This window comes from Protopterus annectens, chromosome 9.part0 (assembly GCF_019279795.1).
Source record: "Protopterus annectens isolate FY-2018-M chromosome 9.part0, PAN1.0, whole genome shotgun sequence".
Classification (NCBI taxonomy): domain Eukaryota; kingdom Metazoa; phylum Chordata; order Ceratodontiformes; family Protopteridae; genus Protopterus; species Protopterus annectens.
This window is the reverse complement of record NC_056743.1, coordinates 1,316,411,725-1,316,438,666: the sequence shown is the minus strand read 5'-3', so window position 1 is coordinate 1,316,438,666 and position 26,942 is coordinate 1,316,411,725. Positions and strand designations below refer to the sequence as shown.

General features: G+C 40.5%; 1 protein-coding gene across 2 annotated transcripts in view; it reads left to right on the top strand.

Annotated features, from left to right (window-relative positions):
- The window catches only part of USP39 (ubiquitin specific peptidase 39), an 882,613-nt gene that overhangs the window by 662,685 nt on the left and 192,986 nt on the right, over positions 1-26,942 (top strand). For both annotated transcript variants that reach the window (XM_044084285.1, XR_006366329.1), the window contains exon 11: positions 4,963-5,098. In XM_044084285.1, the coding sequence (XP_043940220.1) occupies positions 4,963-5,098 (136 nt within the window). The remainder of the gene's footprint in view (positions 1-4,962; positions 5,099-26,942) is intronic.

Here is a 26,942-nt window from a genome sequence, read left to right as displayed (position 1 = left end):
CATTGATTACTGCGGGAATAATTTCTCCTAAAGACAAAGTTGTCAAGAGTTTTGAGGTGACCGCTATATGGACTCTGGCCGGCTACTGTCCCAAAATCCTGAAAATATAGAAAAGGGGAGGGAGGGCACTACACAAGATATAATATACCAATATACTGACAACTTGAGATGTACGCTACTTGGTATTTAAATCTAGTAATGTCTCTCATATGCTGTCTGCCTTAGATAACAATAAAATGCTATTCTCAACTATTTGTTACAGCTTTCACAAGTCAAATATAATGATTCTAAAGTAGCTTAACGTTTGTACAGAAGGCTGAAAAGGCATACTTGTATCAGCTCACATCTGATTTCACATTCCACCACTTCCCTTTGAACATCCATCCATTTATTTTCTGATTTCACACTAAAACAATCAATGCGTATTTCCCCAGAACAATGGCTTGTCCTACAGAGACAATATACAGAAAGTTACATACTTCCTAAACGTCCCAAACCATGAAATTAGAATGACAAAAAACACTGGTTGTGATAAATATATATATATATATATATATATATATATATATATATATATATATATATATATAAAGTAAAGATAGAATGCATTTCATAAATCTGTTTTATCTCTGTCTTCTTTAACTTGCAGCTTGTTTGTGTCACTTTTTAAACCACTGATTTTACCAGGGAGAAAGAAGCACGTCATTTAGCGGTCTTGAGAGCAACGGTTCTGCAGATTCTAGGGGGGTAGCCGTTATTGTTAAGCATCCAATAAAATCATGTTCATGCAGCAAGCCCTTATATTTTATGACTTTCTGCTGCTGGTCTGGGAGGCTGATGCCATCTTTGCTAGGCGGAAATGGTGCTGTTGTACAGCGCTCAACCTGTTGGCTGAGGGAATGAGGGACACATTTCTCCCAAAATCAAAACTCTACTCTACTTTATTCCTATAGATAATGAACACAATAAATAGTTTAAGATATAGTTTGTAGTTTTAAGCTGACAATCACCCTCCCACCGAACAGCCCCTCCTGCAACAACCCCCTACCCCCCAACCATTCCAGTGTTCCATTACTTGGCTGTTTCTCACCAGTTGCCATAAACACTCTTCAAACCTATCAGTGTGCATATTGCAGGTATTGAAATAAAATAGCACCAGCACATATAGCAATTTGCTAAACAAACACAGCCTCACAATGAAAACAGACTTACATGAGCAGTAAACTTCTCTGCCCTTGAAACTTGCATTCATTGAAACAGCACGAAAACCCACGTTCATAGAAAATGCATTGGGCCACTGGAGTTTACCTTTGGACCATTTTTAAAACACAGGCTCCTTGCACACATTTTTTAGGGCCTTACATACATGTATTTGTTCTTTGATTCACCTTCCTGATTATATTCCTTGTGTAATACAGCACCACTTGTCAGAATGTTTTAAATTTGTAGTTTTAAACATTCTTTTAATAAACAATGAAACAAGATATATGAACGAATAATGACAAAACAACCTATTTCATAAAATTTCATCATAAAAGTGCAGTCAGACTTTGGTCATTATAATTCACCAAAATCACTCATCATTCAATATGCACAATCTCTGCAGAAGTAAAATCATCTGAATAATTCCGCATTAAAGAAACCTATAACTAATGAGGTTGCTCCTGGCAAACAACTTTACCATCTCATTGTTTCATCTACAAATTCAGTGCCTGCTGCCCTTGAAGAATCAATTGCCTGCATTACATTGAAGAAAACAATTGGTAAGTTGGTAATATTGCAACAGGAAATGACTGAGAAACCGACAACACTTCATAGTTGCTAGGCATCTTAGACAAAGGAGGGGGCACCCTTAAAATGCACCAAATAATCGACAACTAGGGGCATGACATACCATGCATCCATACCTCTCAACCTCTTAGCACAAGAAATCTGAACAACATGCTGCATACAATCAGGGCAGAGCATCATCAAGTACAGGATTAAGGCTCCGACTTGTTAATAAGCTGCTGCTTATATCCAACAAACAGTGTCAATTTCCATCCATCTCCATTTTCCTGCTGTGCAACTTTCTGTAAGTCATTAAGAAGAGTACTCCTGAGTCACCACTGAAAAGGGACACTTGGGCACTTGTTAACCAGGTAAGCCTAATGGACACAAATATATAAAGAAATGCTACAATGGACTATTAAGGCATTAAGTAACAAAACACTCATAATACTTCTATTAACCAATTAACTGTGTCCATCTATCTTTATAAAGGATGTTGTCAGACACCAGCTTCTTTGTCCGTCATGTTTTGGCAATGACAACTTAACATCTTGCCAAATTTTCTTTGTGATATATCGCTTAGTACCTTACAGAGAAAACATTTTAATGCCTGATAGTAAAGAAATATGATCATTATATAGTAATATCAGTATCTACCCTGTACCAGCCATACCCATCCTGAGGAAATTTTTAAGAAAAGTAGTTTACTCTGAGCTCTACAACTATCTTCAATCCTAAGAGGTTTTCTTTCCCAAACAGCCATGTCTTTTGGAATGTCAGAACCGCGCAAACCATTATAAACTACCTAGAATAAGCCAATGTTCACCCTAACAGATGATGGTCTATTAAACACAGATCAAAGTAGCTATACTGGAGCAGTCTTTATCCCTTCCTCTTTGAATCACTAACTGAATGCATGAGTAAACAATCAAGCTCTTTCTTAGTTCAAAAACTTCCTAACTAATAAACTCTTATGTCAAAATACAGAACTCCAAATCATCGCCCACTCCACTGACTACAAGAATACCCCAAGGTTCAGGAGTTTCTTTAATTCTATTTTCTTTATTGACCAACTAGCTCCCTGGAGAACTCCCCCCATATTTCTATCATCCTACATGCAGCCATTATGGTAATTTACAGGTCCTACCACCACCATTGTGTAATAAGGAGCCATCTCCAAGAAGACCGAATACAATTCTTTCTCTCAGAACACCAGAAACACTAATCAGTGTCATTTAGGGGAAGACACAAACTCAACAATGTATATGGGAATGGCAGATAACCAATAACCTAATACCATAGAAATGGCACGACACTTTGGATATCTTGCAATTTCTATAGAGCAGCATCTTAACTTTCTGCACCTTATTGAAGGAACAAAAAACAAAATCAACTTCCATCTGTTTTTGAGATGAGATATTTCACTCCACTTTCTCTTCCCTGAAGGAAGGAATGATACTGGGAAGAGTATTTCCTTAACAACCTATATATTGACTCATTTCTTGTAGTGACAGCTTCAAAGAGAAATCTTTCACGCCAACAGTATTTGCAGATTCATTAGAATAGCTACCAAGCCAGAATGCCACTGCAATGTACTCACTAAAGCACACTGGCTACCAATCTTTCACAGAATAAAAGTCATATTAAGCACCTTACTCTTCAAACTAATTTCCCCTGAATTCTCACACTTCTATCTTAAATCCCTCATTCCCAATGTAGAAACCATGCATCCACCAGGAACCAAACTGCACTGCACAGACCACAGCTTTTCCATACTAACTTAAATTCCATATACACACACACACACACACACACACACACACACACACACACACACACACACACACACACACACACACACTTTCTCACGCATACAGCAGCCAATAGTTTAAATTACACACACATACACTTACCTTCTTTCTTAACCAAACGAACACACATGGACTTAATTCCTCTTAACAAAACTGCTAGCTTAAATTTCATGTGCCTGCAAAACGTATGTGTGCACACATGATTCTCCTTAAAGGAGAAGACGCTAATACCGTGGTGCTATAAAAGTGGGAGGGCGCTCACCACCCCCTTTGCCCTGTGGTTCCGGTGCCATCGAGCAGGCACCGAGAAGAAAAAAATGGACTAACTAAATTAATTAAAATAAAAACAAATAAATAAAGTAAAAAATTGCGCCCTTTACAAGGCCGGCCTTTATGGCACCCTAGGCGGTCGGCTAGTTCGCCTATGCCTAAGGCTGGCCGTGACTGTGGGTACTTGTTCCAGTCTTCTTATTTTGTTTTTAATATTGCCTTTCAAAAGTGCCATTTTTATATTCTTGTAGTTATACATCTATATTTGTGATTAAAGAAACTTGTATGGTTATTCTGTATTATCTTTACTAGAAAGTGCCATAGTGCTGACAGTTGGGTGATATTGTCTGCTTCATTTTGAAGATGCAGATTCCAGTGCTAGTATCAGTGAAAGAGGCAGCGAATGGTAAAGGTCATTGTAGTGTCCTTTGCTGTTTAGCAGCAGTGCCATATGCATCACTGACAAGGGAGAAATGTCTGTCAGTTCTGAAACAGGAGGAGTAGTACCTCAAGTCTAGTTCCATGCATTAAGAACCAAAGCCAGGAGTCATTGTCTGTGGGTACTCGGGCTTCGTCTGGGGAAACCAGTATGACATTGCCCAAAAGTGAGTACAGAATTAAGCACTGGAATTCTGTATGCAAGGCTGAACGTCAAACTTGGTTGCAGAATCATTGTTCATCGTTTGTGTTTTTCAAGTATCCATTCATATTTGCTTGCTTGGACACAAAGTTGTAATGCAGATATGAACTGTCCTTTGGTATTGATTGAGCATTGCTATCTTTTAGTATTGGGCCATGGATGATATTACTTTTGTTTCCAAAGAAAACCCGTGTGTTAAGATAGCAGACTTTTCAATTTAGGGTGGTTTACTGGTTACATTAGGGTTTCATGCAACATTTACTATAGCTCCTAGTACAGCTGAAGGCTTTCTTGTGATTGTAAATTGTGACTTCCATTCTGCAATGTAGTATAACAGCAGCATGGCTCAAATTTTCTTAGGAATGTTGCTTCTTTTTGTAAATGTTGCCATGTTGTTGATCTGTTTTCATTCTTCTGACTGATTGAGAAACAACAAATCTGACATAATCTTTTCCCTTTTTTTTACAACAGTAATGTTGATCTGCGAGAGTACTTGTCAGAGGAAGTGCAGGCTGCTCACAATCAAACAACTTACGACCTCATTGCTAATGTAGTACATGATGGAAAACCAACCGAAGGATGCTACAGAATACATGTTTTACATCACGTAAGTGTGTGTGTGTGTGTCTGTGTTGGTGTGTGTGTGTGTGTCTCTCTCTCTCTCTCTCTATATATATATATATATATATATATATATATATATATATATATATATATATATATATATATACACACACACACAGAGCGAGCGAGAGAAATAGAGATTTATATAGAAAGTGATACATACACACACACACACACATATATATATATATATATATATATATATGTGTGTGTGTGTGTTTGTGTGTGTATATATATATATATATATATATATATATATATATATATAAAGAGAGATCAATAGCTTGTTTTTACCAGGCTGAGGAGTGGTGATTCATCACTTTGACAAAACAGAAAATCCCTGAGGCTCCAATAGCAGAATAAGTTGTTTTCCTACATTTATTTCATTGAATTGCACTTTTTAATGCTTATAGTTGTGCTACACAGCTAATCTGCTACATTTTGCACTACTGTTTCACTGCATTTTTGTATCGTTTTATACTGTTTAAACTGTATTTTCATTGCTAGATAGTGTTCCATTACTGTAATTGCATTTTTATTGAATTACATAACTGTAAACTGCTTTTTCATACTGAAAGTTGTATTTTCTGTTTGTGAGTGCTCTATCTGTGCTTTTGTGTGCATTTTTTGTGAGGTTTCTGTGTTCTAGTCCGGTAGCATAGTCTGGATAGAGGCCTGCTGTTATCCAGGCCTTGTTGTTTTGCTTGTTGAGTTTCCTGTGTTCCTGGCAGCCATCTTCTGCTGGTAGTGTCTTGTCTTCTCTGTTAGTGAGAGTAAAAGGGTTGCCTGACTTTTTCTAGCACGAGTGATTGGTTGAAAGAGCAGGGGCTAGCAGGATTGGGTAGTAATTCGAGCTCCTAGATTCTTCCATCTTTTCTTTTGTTTGTCTCCTTTCCCCAAACAAATTGGGCTCACCAGTTTCTAAAATTACCCTGGCTAAATGACTTCCTGATTGCATTTCCTTTGTTTACAGTCAACAAGGCCTGTCCTTACCCAGGCCTGCTAAAGCATACTCCACCAGGTCCATGGCAACCTTTTCTGCCTTTTGGTCTAGAACATCTACTGATGTTTGCGCAGCAGCTACCTGGTTTAATGCTCATACATTTATTGCTCATTGCAAATTGGATTTGACTTCCAGGAGCAGAGCAGAGCCGCCTTTGGTTCTGCAGTACTCCAAAATATCTTTCCATGAGGGCCACCCTAGGTGCACGTAGCTGGAGAATCTGTCCCAATTGTTGAGGAACAAATTTAAAGGACAACATCAGATATTAAAGTGATGTACTCAACTGTAACTATGCATCTGTGTAATCCAGTTTCATTCTTTCTCAACTCGTCAACCTCCTTTCCCTTCCTATTATCTCCTGGTGTGACCTTGTGGTTATTGTGGAACTTTTGTTCCAGGTTTGAGCCCCAGTTCTACGACTACTATTCTTACTTTGTCTATAGCTAGGATTTGTTATTCGTAGGGCTTATAAACCAGCAAACTTGATGTGAGGTAGAGCAGGTTGACTGGGGCATTATCGAGAGAGGGATAAGCTCGAGACTTGGATCCGAGAGTCTAGTAAAAGCGGTTGATGAGTCTGATCCAGGACCCAATCTTTGAAGAAGAGTGAAAATGGACAACACATGCATAGGGTATGGTGAGTATGTAACTAATTTTGTGACAGTCTGAGAAATGCTGCTTTTGTATTTGGGTGTAGAGTTGGTTCTGTAAAATTTTGCAACAAGAAAGATTCCTCAGCCTTTCAGACATTGACTTTGTTTTGGAAATGTGCAGCATGTAAAGTGTCTAGTTTATTGTGAAGTTTGCCTGTACTTCTGTGGTGTAGCAGCGGATTACAGCAGTACAGATCAGCACTTGTATTGTATTCGGGGTTCTTAGTTTCTGTCTTGTAGGACTTTTAGCTGTAGAAGCATTGTACCATTTCCAAATGTCCTGTCAGCATGTCGCTAGTTACAGTGACTGCATTTATTTGTAACTTTTTGTATTTTGATTTAGATGCTCATCACTTTTTTATTGCTATCCTTTTTGAACAAGACTTTGTTTGCATATGGTTTTCTAAGTATTCAAGCCTTGCAAAACAGTGTTTTTGTAAATAAATTGTTGGGATCACTTAAAATTTTCATATTGTATTGAAAGAGTACAAAGAAGATTTTTTGTAAATGGCAAATATGACAGAAAATTAAACCATACCAAGAGATGGATAGTGGCCTGGGCACTGCAGAATCTTGAAATCTCTGTCTCACTGTTTGATCAGGGAATTATTCCTTGAAGAAAATACACATTGGTACTACAGGACTTGCTGATGTTTGCTGAGGAACTCGCTGCTTGAGCAATTCAAAGTTTGTTTTTTTTTTTTTTGTTAACACTTTAAGTAATGGACATAAAACAGTAAGGTAGCCATTCAAAATGACTTACAGTAGTATATACATAAGAAAGTAAAAAAAGAAAACCAGGCAAACATATAAACCTATAACTAACTACACATACTATTTACATGTTATTGATACAGTGCTTATAATAGAAGCAGATCAGTCTTCAATAGCCATAGCTAATTTTAAATTATCTGAGAGTGTTATCCTAAGTTTTATTCAATAGTAAGATTAAATTTGTTCAGTAGTTATAATCAGTTGTGGTTTATTTGTTGTGTTAATTTCCTTTTGGTGCACAGGACAATGGCAATATCTAAAACATATTTGGAAGGGGGTGTGATAAACGTTCTTTTGTAGTACTTTTTCTAAAAATAGACAGCTACACCAATGAAGAGGAAGCTCACTGACAGGTGTTGAAACATTAAATAGTATTAGATGCTTAGTTAAAATAAATTTGCCTGACCACGCAGAATTATTGAAATTTGGACTAGAAATCCATTAAAGTTTCAAAGTCATAAAACATGTGTTGCTTTATTTATTGGTTTAAATGTACAACTTTTATCCAAGATTAAAAAGCTAGCACAAATCATGTTATGCCCTTCTCTGAGAAATGAGGATAGTTTAAAGAGGCTGACATTGTGAATTATGCATGCTAGTCTTTTGCTGTTAAATTGATCTATTGAATATAGGAAGATTTGATTTTAATACAAGTTGAGTTTGATATATTGTTGAAATTTAATAAATTAGAGGATATTATTTTTCTGAATCTCAGTTTTCATTTTTGATTAAGAAAGCTGTCTTAATACTTTGAACTACTAACCATTCATTTAAATCTAAGTCTTATTTACATACTACATAATCACCTTTCTTACAGTCATTCCAGAAAATAAATAATTTCTTTCTCTTCTAATCTCATCATGTTTATAACAGCCTTCTCTAAAACCAGAAGTGAAAGATAAGAGATGTTAGAGAAGCTCAATTTTTAATAGTAAGGTATCGCAAAATAATAATCTTAAGAGATTTCAGTATATTGCTAATATCATTATAATATGGTAGGTTTTGACTCGTGATAATGCAGATAATTAGTAACTATTGCATGTTATTATTCAAAGTTTAGATTGATTCTTTGAAGCGGGTGGCCACTGTGGTGCAGCGGTTAGTGTTGCCGCCTCATAGCTAGAGGTTCTCTGGTTCGATTCACGGCTGGGGTGCCTTATTTGCGGAGTCTGCATGTCCTCCCTGTGGGGTTGCGTGGGTTTCCTCTGGGTGCTGCGGTTTTCTCCCACATCCCAAAGACATGCTGTAGGTGGATTGGACACTCTAAATTGGCCCTAGCTGTGAGTGTGTGCCTTCTGTAGCAGGTTGGGCACTGGGCTGGCAACTCGACACCATAAAACTCCACTGTCAATCATGAGCGGACCGGTGATCCGCTGTGGCGACCCCTATCCGGGATAAGCCGAAAGGAGATGATGATGAGATTGGTTCTTTGAAGCAATATCAAAGATTACCTGGTATAATTCTTTCCAGTTAGCAGAATAAGCTGGATCTTACTGTAAAGCAACTGTTTTCAATGTAGAAACTAGGGAGGAGGAGTCATTGACAGGAGAAAAAAAAAAAAAAGATTCCTCCTTGGTCCCAAGAGAAGATATCCTCGAATACATCTACTGTTTCATTACAATTGTAGATCTGATCATAATTATCAGCTCCATATAGTACTTTTGTTGTGTCTTTCAGCTTTTCCCGGTTAGGGGTCACCACAGCGGAACTCCAGTCCGCTAATGATTGGTAGTAGATTTTTACGTGCCAAGTTTCCGGCCCTGGCGCACAACCTTCAACAAAGGTATGCCCATTCACGCATGTCTCTACACAGAAGACGCTCTAGCTGAGAATCGAACAGGACAATGTCTTACTGTGAGGCGACAACACTACCGCAGCACCACCACCGCAGTTCCAGCTCCATATAGTACTAATTAGTCAAAAGTAAGATTAAAAAAAAATATGATGTGTTATGCTGGCTTTGAAAGCTGGTAAAGCAGTGAAAAAGTGGTTAATGTCCTTATTTTTCCATGTCTAAGGGAAGCAGTGTAATTCGAAGTACTTGGGTGTACTTCAGCGGGCAGAAAAAGGAGTTGAAATAAAGCTGTTTCACATCCTGCCGCTGTTTACTGGCCAGTGCTCTCAGCTGTTAGTGCTAGTCTCAATGTTAACAGTGCTTAGAGAGTACTTAAAAATTGCCTTTTAAGCGTTGTTAAGGTTGGGTCTTGCGCCTTGCAATATAGTAGTGCTGAACCAGCATGCAATTTAAATGATATTGGAGCGTCATCATGGCGCTACATGCACTACAAGAGTTTTATACCATTGAAAATACATTTTCAGTAAAGAAATAATATTCCATAGTAGCCTTTTATAGATTTCCTGCAATAATGTGATCTGGTCTTTTCCCCCTTTTTTTTTATTCTTTAAATTTCTCCTTTAATTCCATTATCAATATTGTTTCATCATTTTATATGTTGTTAGATATTTTAAAAGTCTAATTTTGTTTCATGTAGTTTATAATCTTTTTATTAACACTTGATATTCTTGAGGCTTTCAGAAGTATTTTCAGTATCTGTGAACGGTAAACTCACAGGCGTTACCTACTTTATCTGTATGATTAGATTGTGATAATATCTTGTATGTTGTAACCAGTCTTTATAACACTTTTAGGGCAATAGAGTAAGAGCATAATATCATTTTTTTCTAATATAATTTTTTGTGTTCATTTTATTGTACTATTTTTGTATCATTTTTTCTGTCTTCTGCTCACCATCTGTGACACCTCCCCTGTCCCCACCACACGTACCCCGTGACATCCCTACCACCTGTCATCTAACTTGTATCTCTAAAGAGCAGGTCGTAAATGGCCTCTCTAAGGCCAAAAACACAGCATCTATGGGACTTGATAACATCCCAGGCTGAGTCCTACATGGGCTCCAACAAGAATTAGCAACACCATTGGGTACTCTTTTCAATCATAGTCTAAGCACTGGCTTCATCCCAGCTGAATGGAAAACGGCCACCGTTATTCCCTTGCACAAAAGTGGTGCTTCCACTGACCCCTGGAACGATAGACCTATTACCCTGACTAGCCTTATCTGCAAGGCCATGGTGTGAATCATCATAGACTTTATCAACAAAGATCTAGGTAATCTCCAAACACCTGACCCTATGCAGTTTGGATTTGTCAAAGGGAGATCATGCCTCTTAAACCTGGTGGACTTCTTCGAGACAGATACCTAGGCCCTGGATGAGGGGAAATCTGTGCATACAGCCTACTTAGACTTAGCCAAGGCTTCTGTCACTATCCCCCACTCAGGCATAATTGACAAACTCACTCAGCTATGTATTACCCCTTATATCATTAGATGGGTCGCTAACTGGCTCACTGATATAATCCATATAGTCAAAATAGGGGAATTCACCTCCAATAACAGACCTGTAACCATTGTTATTCCACAGGGATCGGTCCTGGGATGTGTTCTGTTTGGAATCTATTTCTCCAAAGTACAAGCAAAAACTAAAGGTCTGTGGCTGAGAAACGTTTGCTGATGACTGCAAACTGGGAGCAGTCATAGAATCTCCAAATGAGGTCAGCATCCTACCAGAGGGTCTTACACAAACAAATGATTGGTGTCAAAGTGATGGCCTTAAACTCAATGCAAAAAATGTATTATCCCTTTCAATAAGAGCGATATTCCTGCTAACTACCACATCAATCACAACACCCTAAGTACGCACTCAGTGGTGAGAGACCTGGGCACGCAGGTGGACAGCAATCTTAGCTTTGATCACTATGTCTCCACAGTGGTAAGAAGGACATTCTATATTGCTCATCTCATAAGTAAGGGCATTGTCTCCAGGAAAAAAGGAAGTTATAACCTCCCTGTACTCTTCCCTCATCAGACCAATAATTGAGCACAGCGCCCCTTTTGGTATATACCTTTCCAACCACCTGTAGCAATTGGAGAAACCACAAAGGTTCCTCACAAGGAAAATTCAAGGTCTTCAGCATCTTTCCTATGTGGATCATTTGAAATCACTGTCACTTTATTCTATTTCATACAGACTACTCGGAGGCGATCTCTACCTTGCATATAAGGCGATCTCCGACCCTGCTTTATTAGAAATGCTGCATATCTGCAAGTCAAATGTTACACGGTTAACTTGTTCTAAAGACCTTAACCTGGTATGTGACATTAATATAACCTGATGGAGGGACAGATTTCTCTCTCAGAAGTTACCACATTTTTGGAACAGACTCCCACTTCATGTCAAACAGAACACCTCATTGGCCCTCTTCAAATGCAATCTAGATGATTGGATGGGTAACCATAAATTCACCACGTGGATTCCACCTGTGTCCCTCTTAGACACAGGAATAAGGTGCTGTTCATGGAAATAAGGGTAGAACTTAGCTAGGTTTGTAAGGGCCCTAGGGCCATTAGCTTAGTAACTTCTTATGATCCAGTGACACATGGGTCCATTCATCGAAGTGGGGAGGCATCATATAGGCATACCTAATACTAATCGCGTCCCTGTTGGTGACATGCACACCTGCATCACCATAGGAACTACCTGTGCTCCCTCTATGTCCAGACATGCAAGCTTCTTCACATGGAGGACAGGCGCTACCATCACTTTCCATATCCCGGTCCTTACTTTTGGTGATCATGAGACCTCCATCCCATGACACCTGAGAGGTAGGTATAACTGGGTGGGAGCCACCCCCTATTCCCAGAATTGTAGAATTTAAATAAAAGTATTTTAAACTGTATAGTGTATTGAGTTTAAAGGTCTGTCACTGATGGCAGTAATATTCTGATGTCTCAAAAAAAATCTGTATTGTAAATATAAGGTAGCCAAAGTAGTAAAGACCCAAAGAATAATAACTAATAACAGTATTACAAAAAATTAATTTGCTAATCAGAAATGCAGACTTGTAAAGTTATAACTTTGAGTTGTACTCAATGTACACTTATTTTCTTAATCACCAAATCACACAAAGATTTTGTTCTGATGTGAGCAAGCAGCCACTCTAGTAACGTCTGCTCATAGAGCTGTAAAACAAATAACGATTACTGCCTCTTGATAGGCTGAAACCAAATGACCATAACAGATGTCATTAAAAATGTTTCTCCCACGTCTTTAAAAAGAAAAGGGAGAGCACACAAAGAAAAATAAACAGAAAATAAAACTAAGACTGCCCATAAGCAGGTTGCACATGAGCAGAATCACTCAGTATTAATACAGCTCTTGTGTCCACTCATAGAACTATAAAACAAGTAAGGACTACTGCCTCTTGATAGGCTTAAACCAAATGACTACAAGTGTCTTCAGTAAAAAAGTGTGTTCCCCACATCTTTACAAGACTGTAGAGAGCACACAAAGAAAAGTAAACAGTAAATTAAGCTAAGACTGCCCACAGACAAGTTGCACGCAAGCAGAATCGCTTGGTATTATTACAGCTCTCAGATCCATTTATAGAGCTATAAAACAAATAAGGATTACCACCACTTGATAGCCTGAAACCAAATAGCTACAACAGGTGTCTTCAGTAAAAAAATAAAATAATAATAAAAAATACAAATTTGTTCCCAATATCTTTAAAAAGATTGGGGGGGCATACAAAGAAAAATAAACAGAAGATAAAAATAAGACTGACCACAGGCAGTTTGCAAACAGGCAGAGTCATTTAGTATTGTGTGCTTTCATTCACAAACTTAACCATGACTTCACCAGAACTACTAACCATGTTCAGACTCCATTTAAATACACTAAACCAAGTTATATGACTATAATTATGCAATACCTTATGACTGTTGGGGTCTACGGTTAAAACAAAATAATTGTACTAAACTTTAGCATCATTTCCTCACTGGAAAAAAACTTTGATAAAATATTACATGTTAATACATTAAGGAGCAACTGCCATTTCAGCTCCTATATTTCTAAATAATTAACATCCCCACCACTTGATATGCATGGAATGAAATCCAGAGCACTAAAAATCAACTTGTTAAAACTAGTACACATTGAGCCATGTTTAGCTAAAGCATTCTTGTTTTTATTCTTGGATGTCAGCTATATGTTCCTTAATCCATTCACAAAGTCCTCTCTTAGTTTTACCGGTATAAAAAGTAGGACAGCTTCAACACTATGTAGTGCAAACTGTGCCTTTACTCTGGCATTTGAAGCTATGCTTGACATGCTACTCATTTGATTATGTTGAACGTAAACAAAATTACCTAAATAATATACTTGATGCCCTTTACAATGTTCACATGGAAATAGACCTACTGTGGAAACATTTGATGTGATAGTGTTCAATCTCGCCGTTTGTTCTTACACATGGGTTCGGAGCCGATCCTCGGCTCCGTGCCGGCCTCTTGCAAGCTCTGCATCGAGAAGAAGCTCGAGACAATCTAATACCCACAATCCCCCTCTGCCTTTACCTCAGATCTAGTTTGCCGCTGCTGCATTCGCATCGCTGGGAGCTAGCTCGAGCATCTAAAGCTAAGATATAACTTAATTTGTTATATTTTATTGGTTTTTCTTGTTCTATTTGATAGTTCACCTAGGGATTTCCGTAAACTTCGGAAAATCCTTGCTTCAGCCATCACAAAATATTTTGTTCATAGGAGCAGAATTAAACACACGTCAGTTAATTCTAAGACTTCCCCCAGAAAGGATACTATCACTTCAGACTCACATACGTCTTCTACTTTTGTCAAGGAAATCTCCAGCAAAACTGGTACTGAAGGTTTTGGGACTCATGTCAGCCTCCCTTATTGCAATACCCTTGGGAAGGCTGCACATGAGAGTTCTTCAATGGCTACTGTTTGCACAATGGTCGTTTCAACAACTACCTCTAACACACGAGATTCTTATAACAAAAACATGCAAGACGCATCTAAACTGGTGGCTTCAAACGTGCAACCTTTCCAAGGGGAGACCATTTGTGCTACCCACACCTACAGTTACGGTGACCACGGACGCTTCCCTGATAGGGTGGGGGGGCATCTTTCAGGGACAGACAGTCCAAGGCGAATGGACCAATTTGGAGTACAATCTGCACATCAATGTTCTAGAGTTGAGGGCAGTGTTTCTAGCGTTGCAACACTTTGCTCCCCTTCTTCCTCTAGGGACTATTGCAGTTCAGACGGACAACATGTCGGTAGTCTGGTACATAAACAAGCAAGGGGGAACCAAGTCCTATCAGCTATGCAGAGAGGCCATGAGAATCTGGCAGTGGGCGGAGTCCACGGGTCGCTTTCTAATAGCAACGCACATCCCGGGTCATCCAACGTCATAGCCGACAGGCTGAGCAGAGCAATTCTGTTACCGCACAGTGTTCCCTAAAACAGTCAGTGGCGAAAAGGATTTTTCGCGCGTGGGGCCAGCCTTCCTGCGATCTGTTTGCGTCTCCAATGAACGCCAAGTGCAGGAGCTACTTTGCCCTATTACCCTCCAGGGAAGTCCCCAGGGACGCACTGATTCACAATTGGCCCCCGGGACTCCTGTACGCATTTCCTCCATTTCCCCTGATATCAAAGTTTCTCCAGAAAGCCAGAAACCTCCACAGGACAATAATCCTCATTGCCCCATTCTGGCCTCGTCAAATTTGGTTTCCCTTCCTGAAGACACACTGCATTCGGGGACCCTGGATTCTGGACCCAGAGCCAGATCTATTGACTCACTCGTCAGGGGCTCTCCATTCCGCGCTCCGGTCCCTCCATCTAGCAGCTTGGTTGCTCCAATTCCCAACTTAGCCAGGTCTGATCTTCTTTCGCCAGCAGTTCGGAATATTTTGGTGGCTTCTCATAAAGCTTCCACTACTAAAACATATTCTAGTAAATGGAAGCGATTTGTATTCTGGGCGAATACACAGCAAGTGGATCCTTTTATAGCTCCTTTGAATAAAATATTAGAATTTTTAACGGACTTATTCCATCAGGGTGCTTCTCCTGCTACACTAAGAGTTCAATTGGCTGCCATTTCAAATTTCCATGTGGAAGAATGTGGGGCTCCTGTTATGGCCCACAGACTTTGTAAAGCCTTTTTAAAAAGGGTTTTTCATATTAGACCACCGGTCAGATCTCCTACGTCACCTTGGAGTCTAAATTTGTTGTTATCTAAATTAATGTTGCCCCCCTTTGAACCTGCCTCTTCTTGCCCATTAAAATTTTTGTCCTGGAAGACTCTCTTTGGTAGCCATTACTTCCGCTAGGCGAGTATCTGAACTTCAGGCTCTCTCCATCAAGCACCCTTATTTGATCTTTCACTCTGACAGAGTTTCTCTTCGAACTAATTCATCCTTCCTCCCTAAAGTGTGTTCTATTAATAATATTAATCAGTCCATTGAATTACCCACTTTCTTCAAAAATCACTCCAACAAAATGGAGTATATGTTGCACAAATTAGATGTTCACAGACAACTAAGATTTTACTTGGATAGAACAAAAGATCACAGAAAAACTGATCAACTCTTTGTGGCTTTTGCTGATAGCAGGAAAGGACTAGCAGTTACCAAAAGAACTCTTTCTAAGTGGTTAACGGATTGTATAATCTATGTCTATGATTCTTCAAATCAAACTCTTTTGCACAAACCCAAAGGACATTCCACAAGGTCAGTGTCTACATCTTTGGCTCATGCAGCCCGCCTACCACTAGACGCTATTTGTGCGGCTGCTACTTGGTCTAAGCCACATACATTCATTTCTCATTATAAGGTAGACAAGGCTTCTAGGGACAGGGCAACCTTTGGTTCCACTGTGCTCAAGAACGTCCTTCCGTGAGTTCCTCAGGAACAAGGAGCTAGGGCGCTACCCATGTGTAAGAACAAACGGCGAGATTGAACATTATCACATATAGAAGTTATGTCCTTACCATAACGTTCCATGTGGAGTGTTCATCTCGCCTTTGTTCTTACATTCCCACCCTCCCGCCCTTAAGAAGAACGTTCTTTTGATGCCTGGCCGCGGGCATCCTGCTACTGCTTGCAGATGTTGTGTACATAGTTGGCATATATATATATATATATATATATATATATATATATATATATATATATATATATATACGTCTATTTGTTCTTTCTATATATAGTTATGTATAGACTCTTATTCTGTGCATATGTGATGTAAGCATGAATGTGCTCTCTCTAGAGATTGGTTTGCTTGCAAACTAGATCTGAGGTAAAGGCAGAGGGGGATTGTGGGTATTAGATTGTCTCGAGCTTCTTCTCGATGCAGAGCTTGCAAGAGGCCGGCACGGAGCCGAGGATCGGCTCCGAACCCATGTGTAAGAACAAAGGCGAGATGAACACTCCACATGGAACGTTATGGTAAGGACATAACTTCTATTTTTCTGTGTCATTCACTTCAGGTAAACTCTTAAGATTAGCTTGTTTTCTAAGAGTAAAACATAGATGAACATGATGTGAATGACCTGAGATGTACCTCCCTAGACTACATGAAAAGCGACATGGAACAGCTCTGTGATCATGTAGCCCAGGCGGGTATGACCCTGACCCTGAGTAGCATCCTGCCCTCACCAAGAATGATACTGCAATATAAAGAAAAAATGATCAATTTCATCATTTGGCTAAGCTTCTGATGTCATTCAAAGGGGATCCGGCGTCTGTCAGCCTGGGACGACATGATCAACAAACCTCGTTGCTTAGCAAGAGACAGCTTGCACGTGTCACCCCTAGGCTTTCGAATACTGGCCAAGGCTCTTGCTGCTCCCATAGTGCCTTTTTTAATCAAGGCTCAAAAGTCAAACCCACCTCCATAAACAGCACAAATAAAAAAAATGAGGGTTATGCTACTCAACGCCAGGAGTGTAAATTTCAAAATGCACGTGCTCAAAGCACTCCTCAGTATGGAGAACGTCGACATCTGTGCAGTAACTGAAACCTGGTTCAAGGCTCCACAGAGCACCCCAGCACTACCGGGCTACAACTCATACCACACATTTTGGCCACAGAACATGGACTGAAACACAAAAGGAGGGGGTGTATCCATATTCATCAAGGAATACCTACACCTCCAGGTTAGTGGCGCAGCATGATACCTCCGAGGTCATCCATGTGCAACTAACATCAGGCAAATTTGCAGTGCAAATTGTGGCCTACTACAGATCACCCTCCATGACCCAGGACCACCACTCCACCTTTCTGGAGATACTGTAAAACATGAAGGTCCTACCGAACACCCTGATACTGGGCGATTTCAATTACCCTACCGTTAATTGGGAAAACTACTCAAGTACAAACTTCCAGGTCCAGCGCTTCCTGGAATTTATCAACTCAAATGCCCTGGATCAGCTGGTAAACTCCCCTACCAGAGGTGAAAACATATTGGACCTGGTCATCACCAACATAGGCGACAGGTGTTGCACACCGGAGGTCAACCCGTCAGTGGTTACATCAGATCATAATCACTGTGGATGTCCACACCACACCACCACCTCCAGCCAAGGAAACCGCAGTGAAAAACATTTCTATAGCAAACTTCACCTTACTTAAGACAGAGGTGGTAAGTTTCACAGCCCCCACACTAAAGGATAACAGTGTCCAAGATGCAGGAACCTTTACAAATGCACTCTGAGTACCTACAATGCATGGATTGTACCATCCCTAGCAAAACCAAGACTCACTCCCCTAAGAAAAGGAAATCAGTCTGGTGGACCCCTGCCATAAATAGGCTATACAATAGAAGGAGGAAACTAGTTCAGAAAAAAAGCAAATCCCAAGAAGGAAAGACATCCCTGATCAGTATCAGTAAGAAACTAAGGTCCCTCATAAAATCCTCCAAGGCTAACTTTGAAAGAAAAATAGCCAAGGATTCGAAAGATAACCACAAAGCCTTCTTTAGCTATGTCAAGAATCTAAGTGGCAACTCGCAGATATGCTCTGAGCTAGTGCAAAATAGCACAAAATATACTGAACCCACTGATATTGACAACATTTTGGCAGATAGATTCAGTGCAAACTTCACCCCCCTCTCACCCCCAAAAGGGCAAACAACAATACCGGAAAAGTGTAGTGTTCCGGAAATCGCAGATGCACAGCATCAATGGGGCCAGATGGTGTCCCAGGCTGCGTATTGCACGAACTACAGAACGAACTAACCCCCCACCTAAACACACTGTTTAACCTCAGCCTCTCCACAGGCTATGTGCCCGTAGAATGGTGCAAAGCAACGGTTATTCTGCTCCATAAACTTGACTAGCCTGGTCTGCAAGGCTGTGGAGCGCATCATCATGAAACTCATTAACAAAGACATTGGGAACCTCCAAACATTTGACCCGACCCAGTTTGGCTTTGTTAAGGGCAGATCATGCCAACTAAACCTGATTGACGTCTTCGAGACAGTCACCAAGGCCATAGATGAGGGAAAGGTTGTTCACACAGCCTACCTTGACCTCGCCAAGGCTTTTGACACCATTCCCCACTTGGGAATTATAGAAAAACTCACCAGCCTGAACATAAACCCCTACGTCACGAGATGGGTTGCCAACTGGCTTACAGACAGAAGTCACACGGTAAGAATAGCGGGCTCCAGGTCCGACTCTAAACCAGTCACAAGTGGTGTCCCACAAGGCTCGGTCCTGGGACCCCTACTGTTTGGCATATACTTCTCAGAAGTACAGGCAAACACAGGAAGGACTATGGCTAACCAAGTTCACCGATGACTGCAAACTGGGAGCCATAATTGACTCTCCGGCTGACACGGACATTCTCCAAAAGGGCCTTACTGAGACAGACACCTAGTGTCAAAGTCATGGTCTCAAGCTAAATGCCAAAAAATGCATAGTCATCCCATTTGGGAAAAACAAAACACCCATGAATTACCACATAGGTGGAAGCCCCCTTAATATAGAAGAGATAATAAGAGATCTGGGGACCCAGGTAGATGGTAATCTCTCCTTTGACAATCATATTTCCAAAGTAGTTAGGAAATCCTTCTATGTAGCCCATCTAATTACTAAAGGGTTCGCATCTAGAAATAAAGAGGTTATAGTGGCCCTCTACTCGTCACTCATCAGACCCATCAATAGAGTACAATGCTCCATTTGGGATGTACCTCACAAAACACTTCCAACAGCTGGAAAGACCACAAAAGTACCTCACCAAGAGGATTACTGGCCTCAAACATATGTCCTATGCAGCCCGACTGGAAAAACTCCAGCTGTACTCAGTCGCATATCGCTTACTCAGAGGTGATCTCTGCCTGACTTACAAAGCCATGTCCAACTCAGAATTGATGGACATGCTCCACCTAAAGAAATCCAAGTCACTGCGAGCCACTTGCTCTAGTGAGCTAAACCTCGCCATAACAATAAATAGAACATGCTGGAGGGATAGATTCCTGTCACAGAGACTCCCCATGCTTTGGAACCTTGACGAGTGGATGGGTAACAGAAAATACACCCCTGGGATCACTTCATTGGCTCTTCTTGACAGAGGCTCAGTTAATTAATCAATGGGGCGGTGAAAGCTGACACACCCTGGCTAGGCTTATAAATGCCCTCAGGCAGATAGCCTAGTACCTACCTATGAACCTATGAACACCTATTGCCTTAATAAGTTCTGCATTACCCAAAATAATTTTCCAATTATTCAGGATCACACTTTTAATGTTAATGTTATCCAGACTTATAGGAACTGAAAAACTGAGCATCTGTAGTAATATTGTCAGTTCTATCAATAGATTTTCAATCCTGCTGTTAGAATGGGCTTAAAATAACTTTCTCTTTTGTTAATAATATATTGAGCTATTTTGAAAACTGTGGCTAGTTTAGTACCTCATTCAATTAGTAATTCTACCAGAAAATTAATCTCTTCTAAAGATACGTTCAAATCGGATGCAAGCCTTGACACGCTAACCAGTTGTCCTTTAAGTTATGCTTAATAAAACTCTGGTGTAGACTTTTGGCATGTGAATAATTGTTGGTGAAAGTTGGTTTACAATAAAATTTTATTTCAAATGTGTGTAAAGCTACTTTCACAGTAACAATAATGTTTAAATAGTTAAGTGTGTAACCAGGTTCACCAACTGTAAACTTTAGAAATTCAGTAATATTGCTGATTTGTTTGTGTCTTTCGGCTTTTCCCGGTTAGGGGTCGTCACAGCGGCGCTCCGGTCCACTAATAATTGGCAGTAGAGTTTTACGTGCTGGCTTGCCGGGCCTAACGCACAACCTTCAACGAAGGAACATCCGTTCACGCATGTCGCCACACAGAAGACGCTCTAACTGAGAATCGAACGGGCAACATCTGTGAGGCGACAACGCTACTGCAGCACCACCACCGCAGTCAGGTGTCAAAAACTCAGTAAACTTTCTTGATCACCTGCCCATATAAATATTAAATCATCTATAAATTGCTAATAAAAAAAACTAAATAGTGGATGTCTATAAAGAAAATTGTGTTCCCATTGAGCCATGACTAAATTAGCAAAAACAAGATCTGCTGTTGCTCCTATTGCTACTGCTTTTCATGGTGATAAATTTTATTAAAAACAAAAAAAAATTCTCCGTAATAAATAAATCAACTTGCAAATGATATTTATCTTATCTTTGCTAAATGCAGTGACATCACTCAAAAAAATCATGAACACATTCCACTCCTTGTAGAATACTAATATTTAAAGGTACTACATCTAGAGTGAATATCAGGGCCTTGTTGCCATTAATTTTATACTTTTAACAGATCTAAAAAATGCCTGGAGTCTTTGATGCAAGATGGAGTCAGTTATACGTTTTAGAACTCCATAGAAAATTCACCAGTCACCTTACTCTTTAACTATTTTTGACCTTCACAATCATTCCTTAGAGAGAGCCTCAATTTTCAAATACCTAGGATTATGCCTTGATCAGTCACTAAACTTCCATTTCCACATAGACAAAGTGTGAGCCAAAATAAACTCCCTCTTCTGGGCTAAAAAGGTCTCCCCTTTTCTATCCCAACCAGTCAGAGCAGCCATTGGCAAAGGAATTCTTCTTTCTCAACTTGAATATGGGTTTCCAGTTTTTGCTCCTGCCTCCAAGAAAAGCACTGCCACACTTCAGGCTATGTCAAACAGCCTCTGCTAATTCATTACAAACTCACCTGTCTGTGAGCATCTCTTTATCACACTAGAAAAAGCCAAATGGCTACCCATAATACAAAGAACAAAACTTATTTTTGGGATCACAACTCTACAAACTACTTTAGCTCCACACATGTACTCTCCTTGGAGCTAGACTTCATGAAAAAACCCTCCTCTTACAACCTGAGACACTATTCAAAAGCGAAACCAACTCTCATTACCCCCTAGAACATAACTCCACAACATTGCACATGCTTTCCTCTCGGGCACCTACTCTTTGGCGAGCTCTCCCCATTGCCATTAAGGAAATCAACGCTTATTCAAAATTCAGAATGCCACTCAAAAAGCACTTAATCCAAGCTGCTTCAACACAAAACATGTCACCTAACCCATCTCCTTTCCAAGTCTCGCCTCGTCTCTTTTTTTCTCTCTCAAGATTTACTGAAGATTGACCTACTTTAGAAACTAATGTATATACTGTACATTACACACTGCTTAATTGTACATTACACTGTGCTTGTTGACTGGAATGTATGTACTTTTTTTTTTTTCTATGAAATTAGTCTGAAGGTTATTGCTTACGTTTCTGTAATTCGTGTTTGTGAAATGTTTTGTATTTCACCTGGGCTGAGTCTGAAACTGATCAGTTCACAAACTCTGTAAACAAATATAAATAAAAGAAATATTACAAAGTTCAATATAGTGACTGAATCTATACTAATATATTCAGTCCTAAAACGACTGTTAAAATGGTCTAATACAGTCTTTGTGTGTTTTAGGAACACCGAACAGTTGTCCAAGTGTAGGAGCCTCTACAAATATAAAACTGTGCAACTCACGATTAATGTTACCATGATGTAACAATTCTAATAAAACATTATCAGTTTCCTTATAACCACGCTGCACCAAATCCATTTGAATTAATTTATATAAAAAAGCATCATTTAGTAACATCTCATTACTTATTTAATATAATCTTCATTACTCTTAATAAGTAAACCATTGCCCTTATCTACTTTCACTATATGTGTTTTACCATCACACATTGTTAGACTGGGGAGAATATTTTTCTTTAGATATGTTACAGAACCTAGTAATTTTTCTGCTTCAAAATCTGTATAATATTTTTCTTGCAAAATTCAACAAATGTGTAAGGTATAGACATCAACAGTGGGTTGCAGGTGCAACCTTTTTTTTTTGTTTTTATTTTATTTTATTTTTTTTTTCAAAATAAGTTTTCTTGCTGAAACCCTCAGTTTGAATAAGGTGATGTTCATCGTGTTACCCTGCTGCAGTCATCACACTTGGGTTATCCTGTCGTCAGGCGGTCCCGCAGTCGGCTGGAATTCCAAAGTCTTGGTCCGGCGTCGGTTGCTGTCACTTCTTCCCTGACGTCAGTGCGCCAGGGGTATATATAATGCAACCAACGCCATTTTCTTCAGTCTTTCTTGCCGCATGGTGCCCGAAGCAGAAGCAGTTCGCAAGTGCTGGTCGGCCGACTACTGAGATTTTCGAATTCGAATTTCAGACCGAAGTCTTCTATAAAGCTAAGTACCCCGTTGGGGAAACTTTTCTTGCCTCAGACCGATGTCAGAAAAAGTTAACAGTTGTATTTCTTGTGGGACGCAAATACCTCATAAGGATTTTCATTCTTATTGCATACCTTGCCTAGGCCCAGACCACGACGTCACTAGTTGTCGTTTTTGTGCTAGGTTTAATAAACGTACTATTAAAAGACACTTTGATTTCGCACGACACTACTTTGGTAGGAAATTTAACTACACCATGCCGTCGGAGCAACCGACTACCGGCATGCACAAAAACCGCAAGGATAAGGACAGACAGCCCAGGCCTAAGCCAGATTCTGAGGCCTCGGCTGGTCCGGTCTCCAGTTCTCCGGTCCTCAGTGAGGCTCCGACGCACCCCCTGACTACCGCAGATCTGGTACCCGAGACCGCTTCAGATTTTTTGACGGAATGCACCAGGCCGACGCAGCCTTTTAGTTCAGGCCCTATCGACGACATTGCTGAAAAGGATGTCGGTTCTGCAGAAACCCCAGCGGTTTCTGAAGGCGTTTTCAGACCGATGACGCTCTCCATTAAATCGTTTTCTAAGACGAAGACTCCTATTAAATCTAAAAAGACTGCACTTCAGTCCCCTGTTCAAGGCCCTATGCCTAAGAAACAGATGCTCAAAATGGCTGAAGATTTGACCACTTTAATCGGGGGTTCCCAGCCCCCTCCTGACAAAAGGCCTAGACAAGAGGAAGATTATGCATCTTCTGAACAGGTGTCCATTTCTTCAGACTCCTCTGAGGACCAAGATTACTCCTTCTCCCCTTATGAAGATTCTGATGCTGAGGATTCCATTCCCTCAGCTTCTCCTCCTGAAGACTACTCCTTTGGGGAAACTTTACACACTATGAGGGAACATTTTCACTGGGAGGGTCAGGACTACTCTGACTCGAAGAAAAGGCTCAGAGTTTCTTTTACTCCCCCAACACAGACCACTTGCTATCCCACCAGTTTTAGACATTGTCGATGATGTTTACTTAGAATCCAGTTTTAACCCTGATTCTCTACCTCCAGCTCTGGCTAAGCCTGACAGATATTATAGAGTGCCTGATTCCCACAAATTTCTTTACAAAAGCCCTGTTGCTGACCCAGAGACAATCTCCCAGGATCCCAAGGGGGCTAAGGCTTCTATGGCTAAAAATCCTGTACCTTCTGAGAGGGATTCCAGAGCTCTAGACAGGTGGGGGAAAAAGGTTTACACCTCAGCCACTCTAGCTATGAGGGTACTAAATTGCCAATTTCACATGCTTAAGTATCAGCAATTTCTAATCTCTCAGTTAAAGCAAAAAATGACCACTCTCCCTCAACAATCTGAATTGAAAGAAATGCAGGATCTGCTGCATGCCACTGAACAGGTGGGCAAACATACCTTACAATGTGGGTTTGATTCTTTGGAGGCCTCCTGCAGAGCAGCTGTCACTGGGTCTGTTATACGTAGGCATGCTTGGTTAAAGGAACAAACTCTGCCTGATCATGTTAAAGCAAAACTTCTAGATGCTCCCTTACAGCAGGATGTTCTTTTTGGAGTTAAAGCAGAAGTCTTAAAGAAAATGGAGGATAAGGCAAAATCTATGCAGACAGTCAAAGATTTCCTACAGGTACAGCCCCCTCACTTCAGCAGAAACTGGCCAACTAAAAATTGGTCCTTTCCAGCTGCAGACAGACCACAGAGGGGTAAATACAGACGCCCAAGGGGCAGAGGACAACCACAAGCCCAGTACAAACCTCGCAAATGGGACACTACAACACAAGGGAGGAGAAGACTCAATGACTTGCACCTCATCTGGCCAAGCAACACTGTCTTGGCAGCCACCTTGGGAGGAAAACTCGCACTTTTTTCAGACAACTGGCACATTGTCACAAAGGACAAATGGGTCCTAGACATAATTTTACGAGGATACAGATTCCATTTTCACACCTTGCCAATGAAAAGAGGAATGCCAAACCTGCTACAAAATCAATGGGCGGAGGCACAAAAACAAATTACAGCTCTCATGGACATGAACCATTCAACTGGTACCTACTCAAGAGCAAGGTCAAGGATTTTACTCAAGACTCTTTCTAGTGCCCAGAAAGGACAATGTCTGGAGACCAATTCTGGACCTTTCAATTTTAAACACTTACTTACAAGTACCCAAATTCAAGATGCTAACACTATAGCAGCTTCTTCCCATGTTGGGCAAGGAAGCATGGCTAGTAACGTTGAACCTCAATGAGGCATACCTGCATGTCCCTATCAGACAAAGTTGCAGAAGATACCTCCATTTCATTGCAGGTTCAACCCATTACCAATTCTCTGCACTGCCCTTTGGCTTATCTACTGCGCCCAGAGTCTTCACAAAATGCCTGGCACCAGTAATTGCATACTGCAGACAGAGGGATTCAAATATACCCATACCTGGACGACTGCCTCATCCAAGCAGAAAGCAAGGACATTCTACTACATCATCTGGCTTTTGTGAAACATCTACTAAATTGCCTGGGGTACACAGTAAACGAAAAGAAGTCAAAACTAGTACCCTCACAAAATATGACATTCCTGCGTGCCAGCTTGAATACAACGGCCCAGAAGGCTTATCTGACACCAGACAAACAACTACAACTGACTCAATATTTCAAAGCAATGGCATCAAAGGCCCAATTAATTGCAAGAAAAATTCTGCAGGCCTTGGGCTTCATGGCATCTTGCATACTACTACCACCATTTGCAAAGCTGCATATGAGGAAATTACAGTGGTACCTAAAAAGCGTATGGTCTCAACACAGCCACAGCTTGGATAAAATGATATCTCTCATTCCCTGCCTACAACAGGAGTTTCTATGGTGGTCACAGGCATGTCACCTCAACAAGGGTCAGCCTTTCACCTTGCCCCCAGCCAGGCAAACTATCACAACAGATGCATCAGATTACGCCTGGGGGGCTCACATGGCAGGACAGTGCGTTCAAGGCATTTGGACTACAGATCAAAGGAATCTGCACATCAATCAAAAAGAGATGCTAGCTGTACAGAAAGCTCTGACAGCCTTCAAGGATCTATTACATCCAGGACAACTGACAATAAAGACGGACAACACCACAGTAATGTGGTACCTAAACAAACAGGGGGGTACTCACTCCTACCCTCTGTGCAGGCAAGCCGATGACCTTATGGAACACAGCTGTGGCTTACCAAGTTCAGTTACAAGCTCAATTCCTGCCAGGACAGAAAAATACATTGGCAGACGACCTCAGCAGAAACATCATGGATCCCCAAGAGTGGAAACTAGATCCATAAGTATTTACAATGGTAACTCAAAAATGGGGCCTTCCGAACATAGACCTGTTTGCCAGCCCTCAAAACTATCAACTAACAAAATTTTGTACAAGGACACTTCATCATCAAGCGTGGAAAGTGGACACACTCTCTTTCAGTTGGAAAAATCTGACAGTATATGCCTTCCCTCCATTGCCTCTCCTCACAAAGGTACTGCTGAAAGTCAAAAAGGAGAGACCACGACTGATTCTCACAGCCCCAGACTGGCCACGCCAGCACTGGTACCCGCTTTTGAGGAATATGGCCCGCGGCCCACCATGGATATTACCACAAATTCCCCATTTGCTCACACAACAGAACAATCAGATTCTTCACAGCCAGCTCAAAACCTTAAATCTGGCAGCATGGCAAATCAACTAAGCATCCAGCCAGCCCCTCTTTCCCAAGCAGTTATGGATGTTATTCTGGAAGCTAGGAGGCCAAGCACCAGA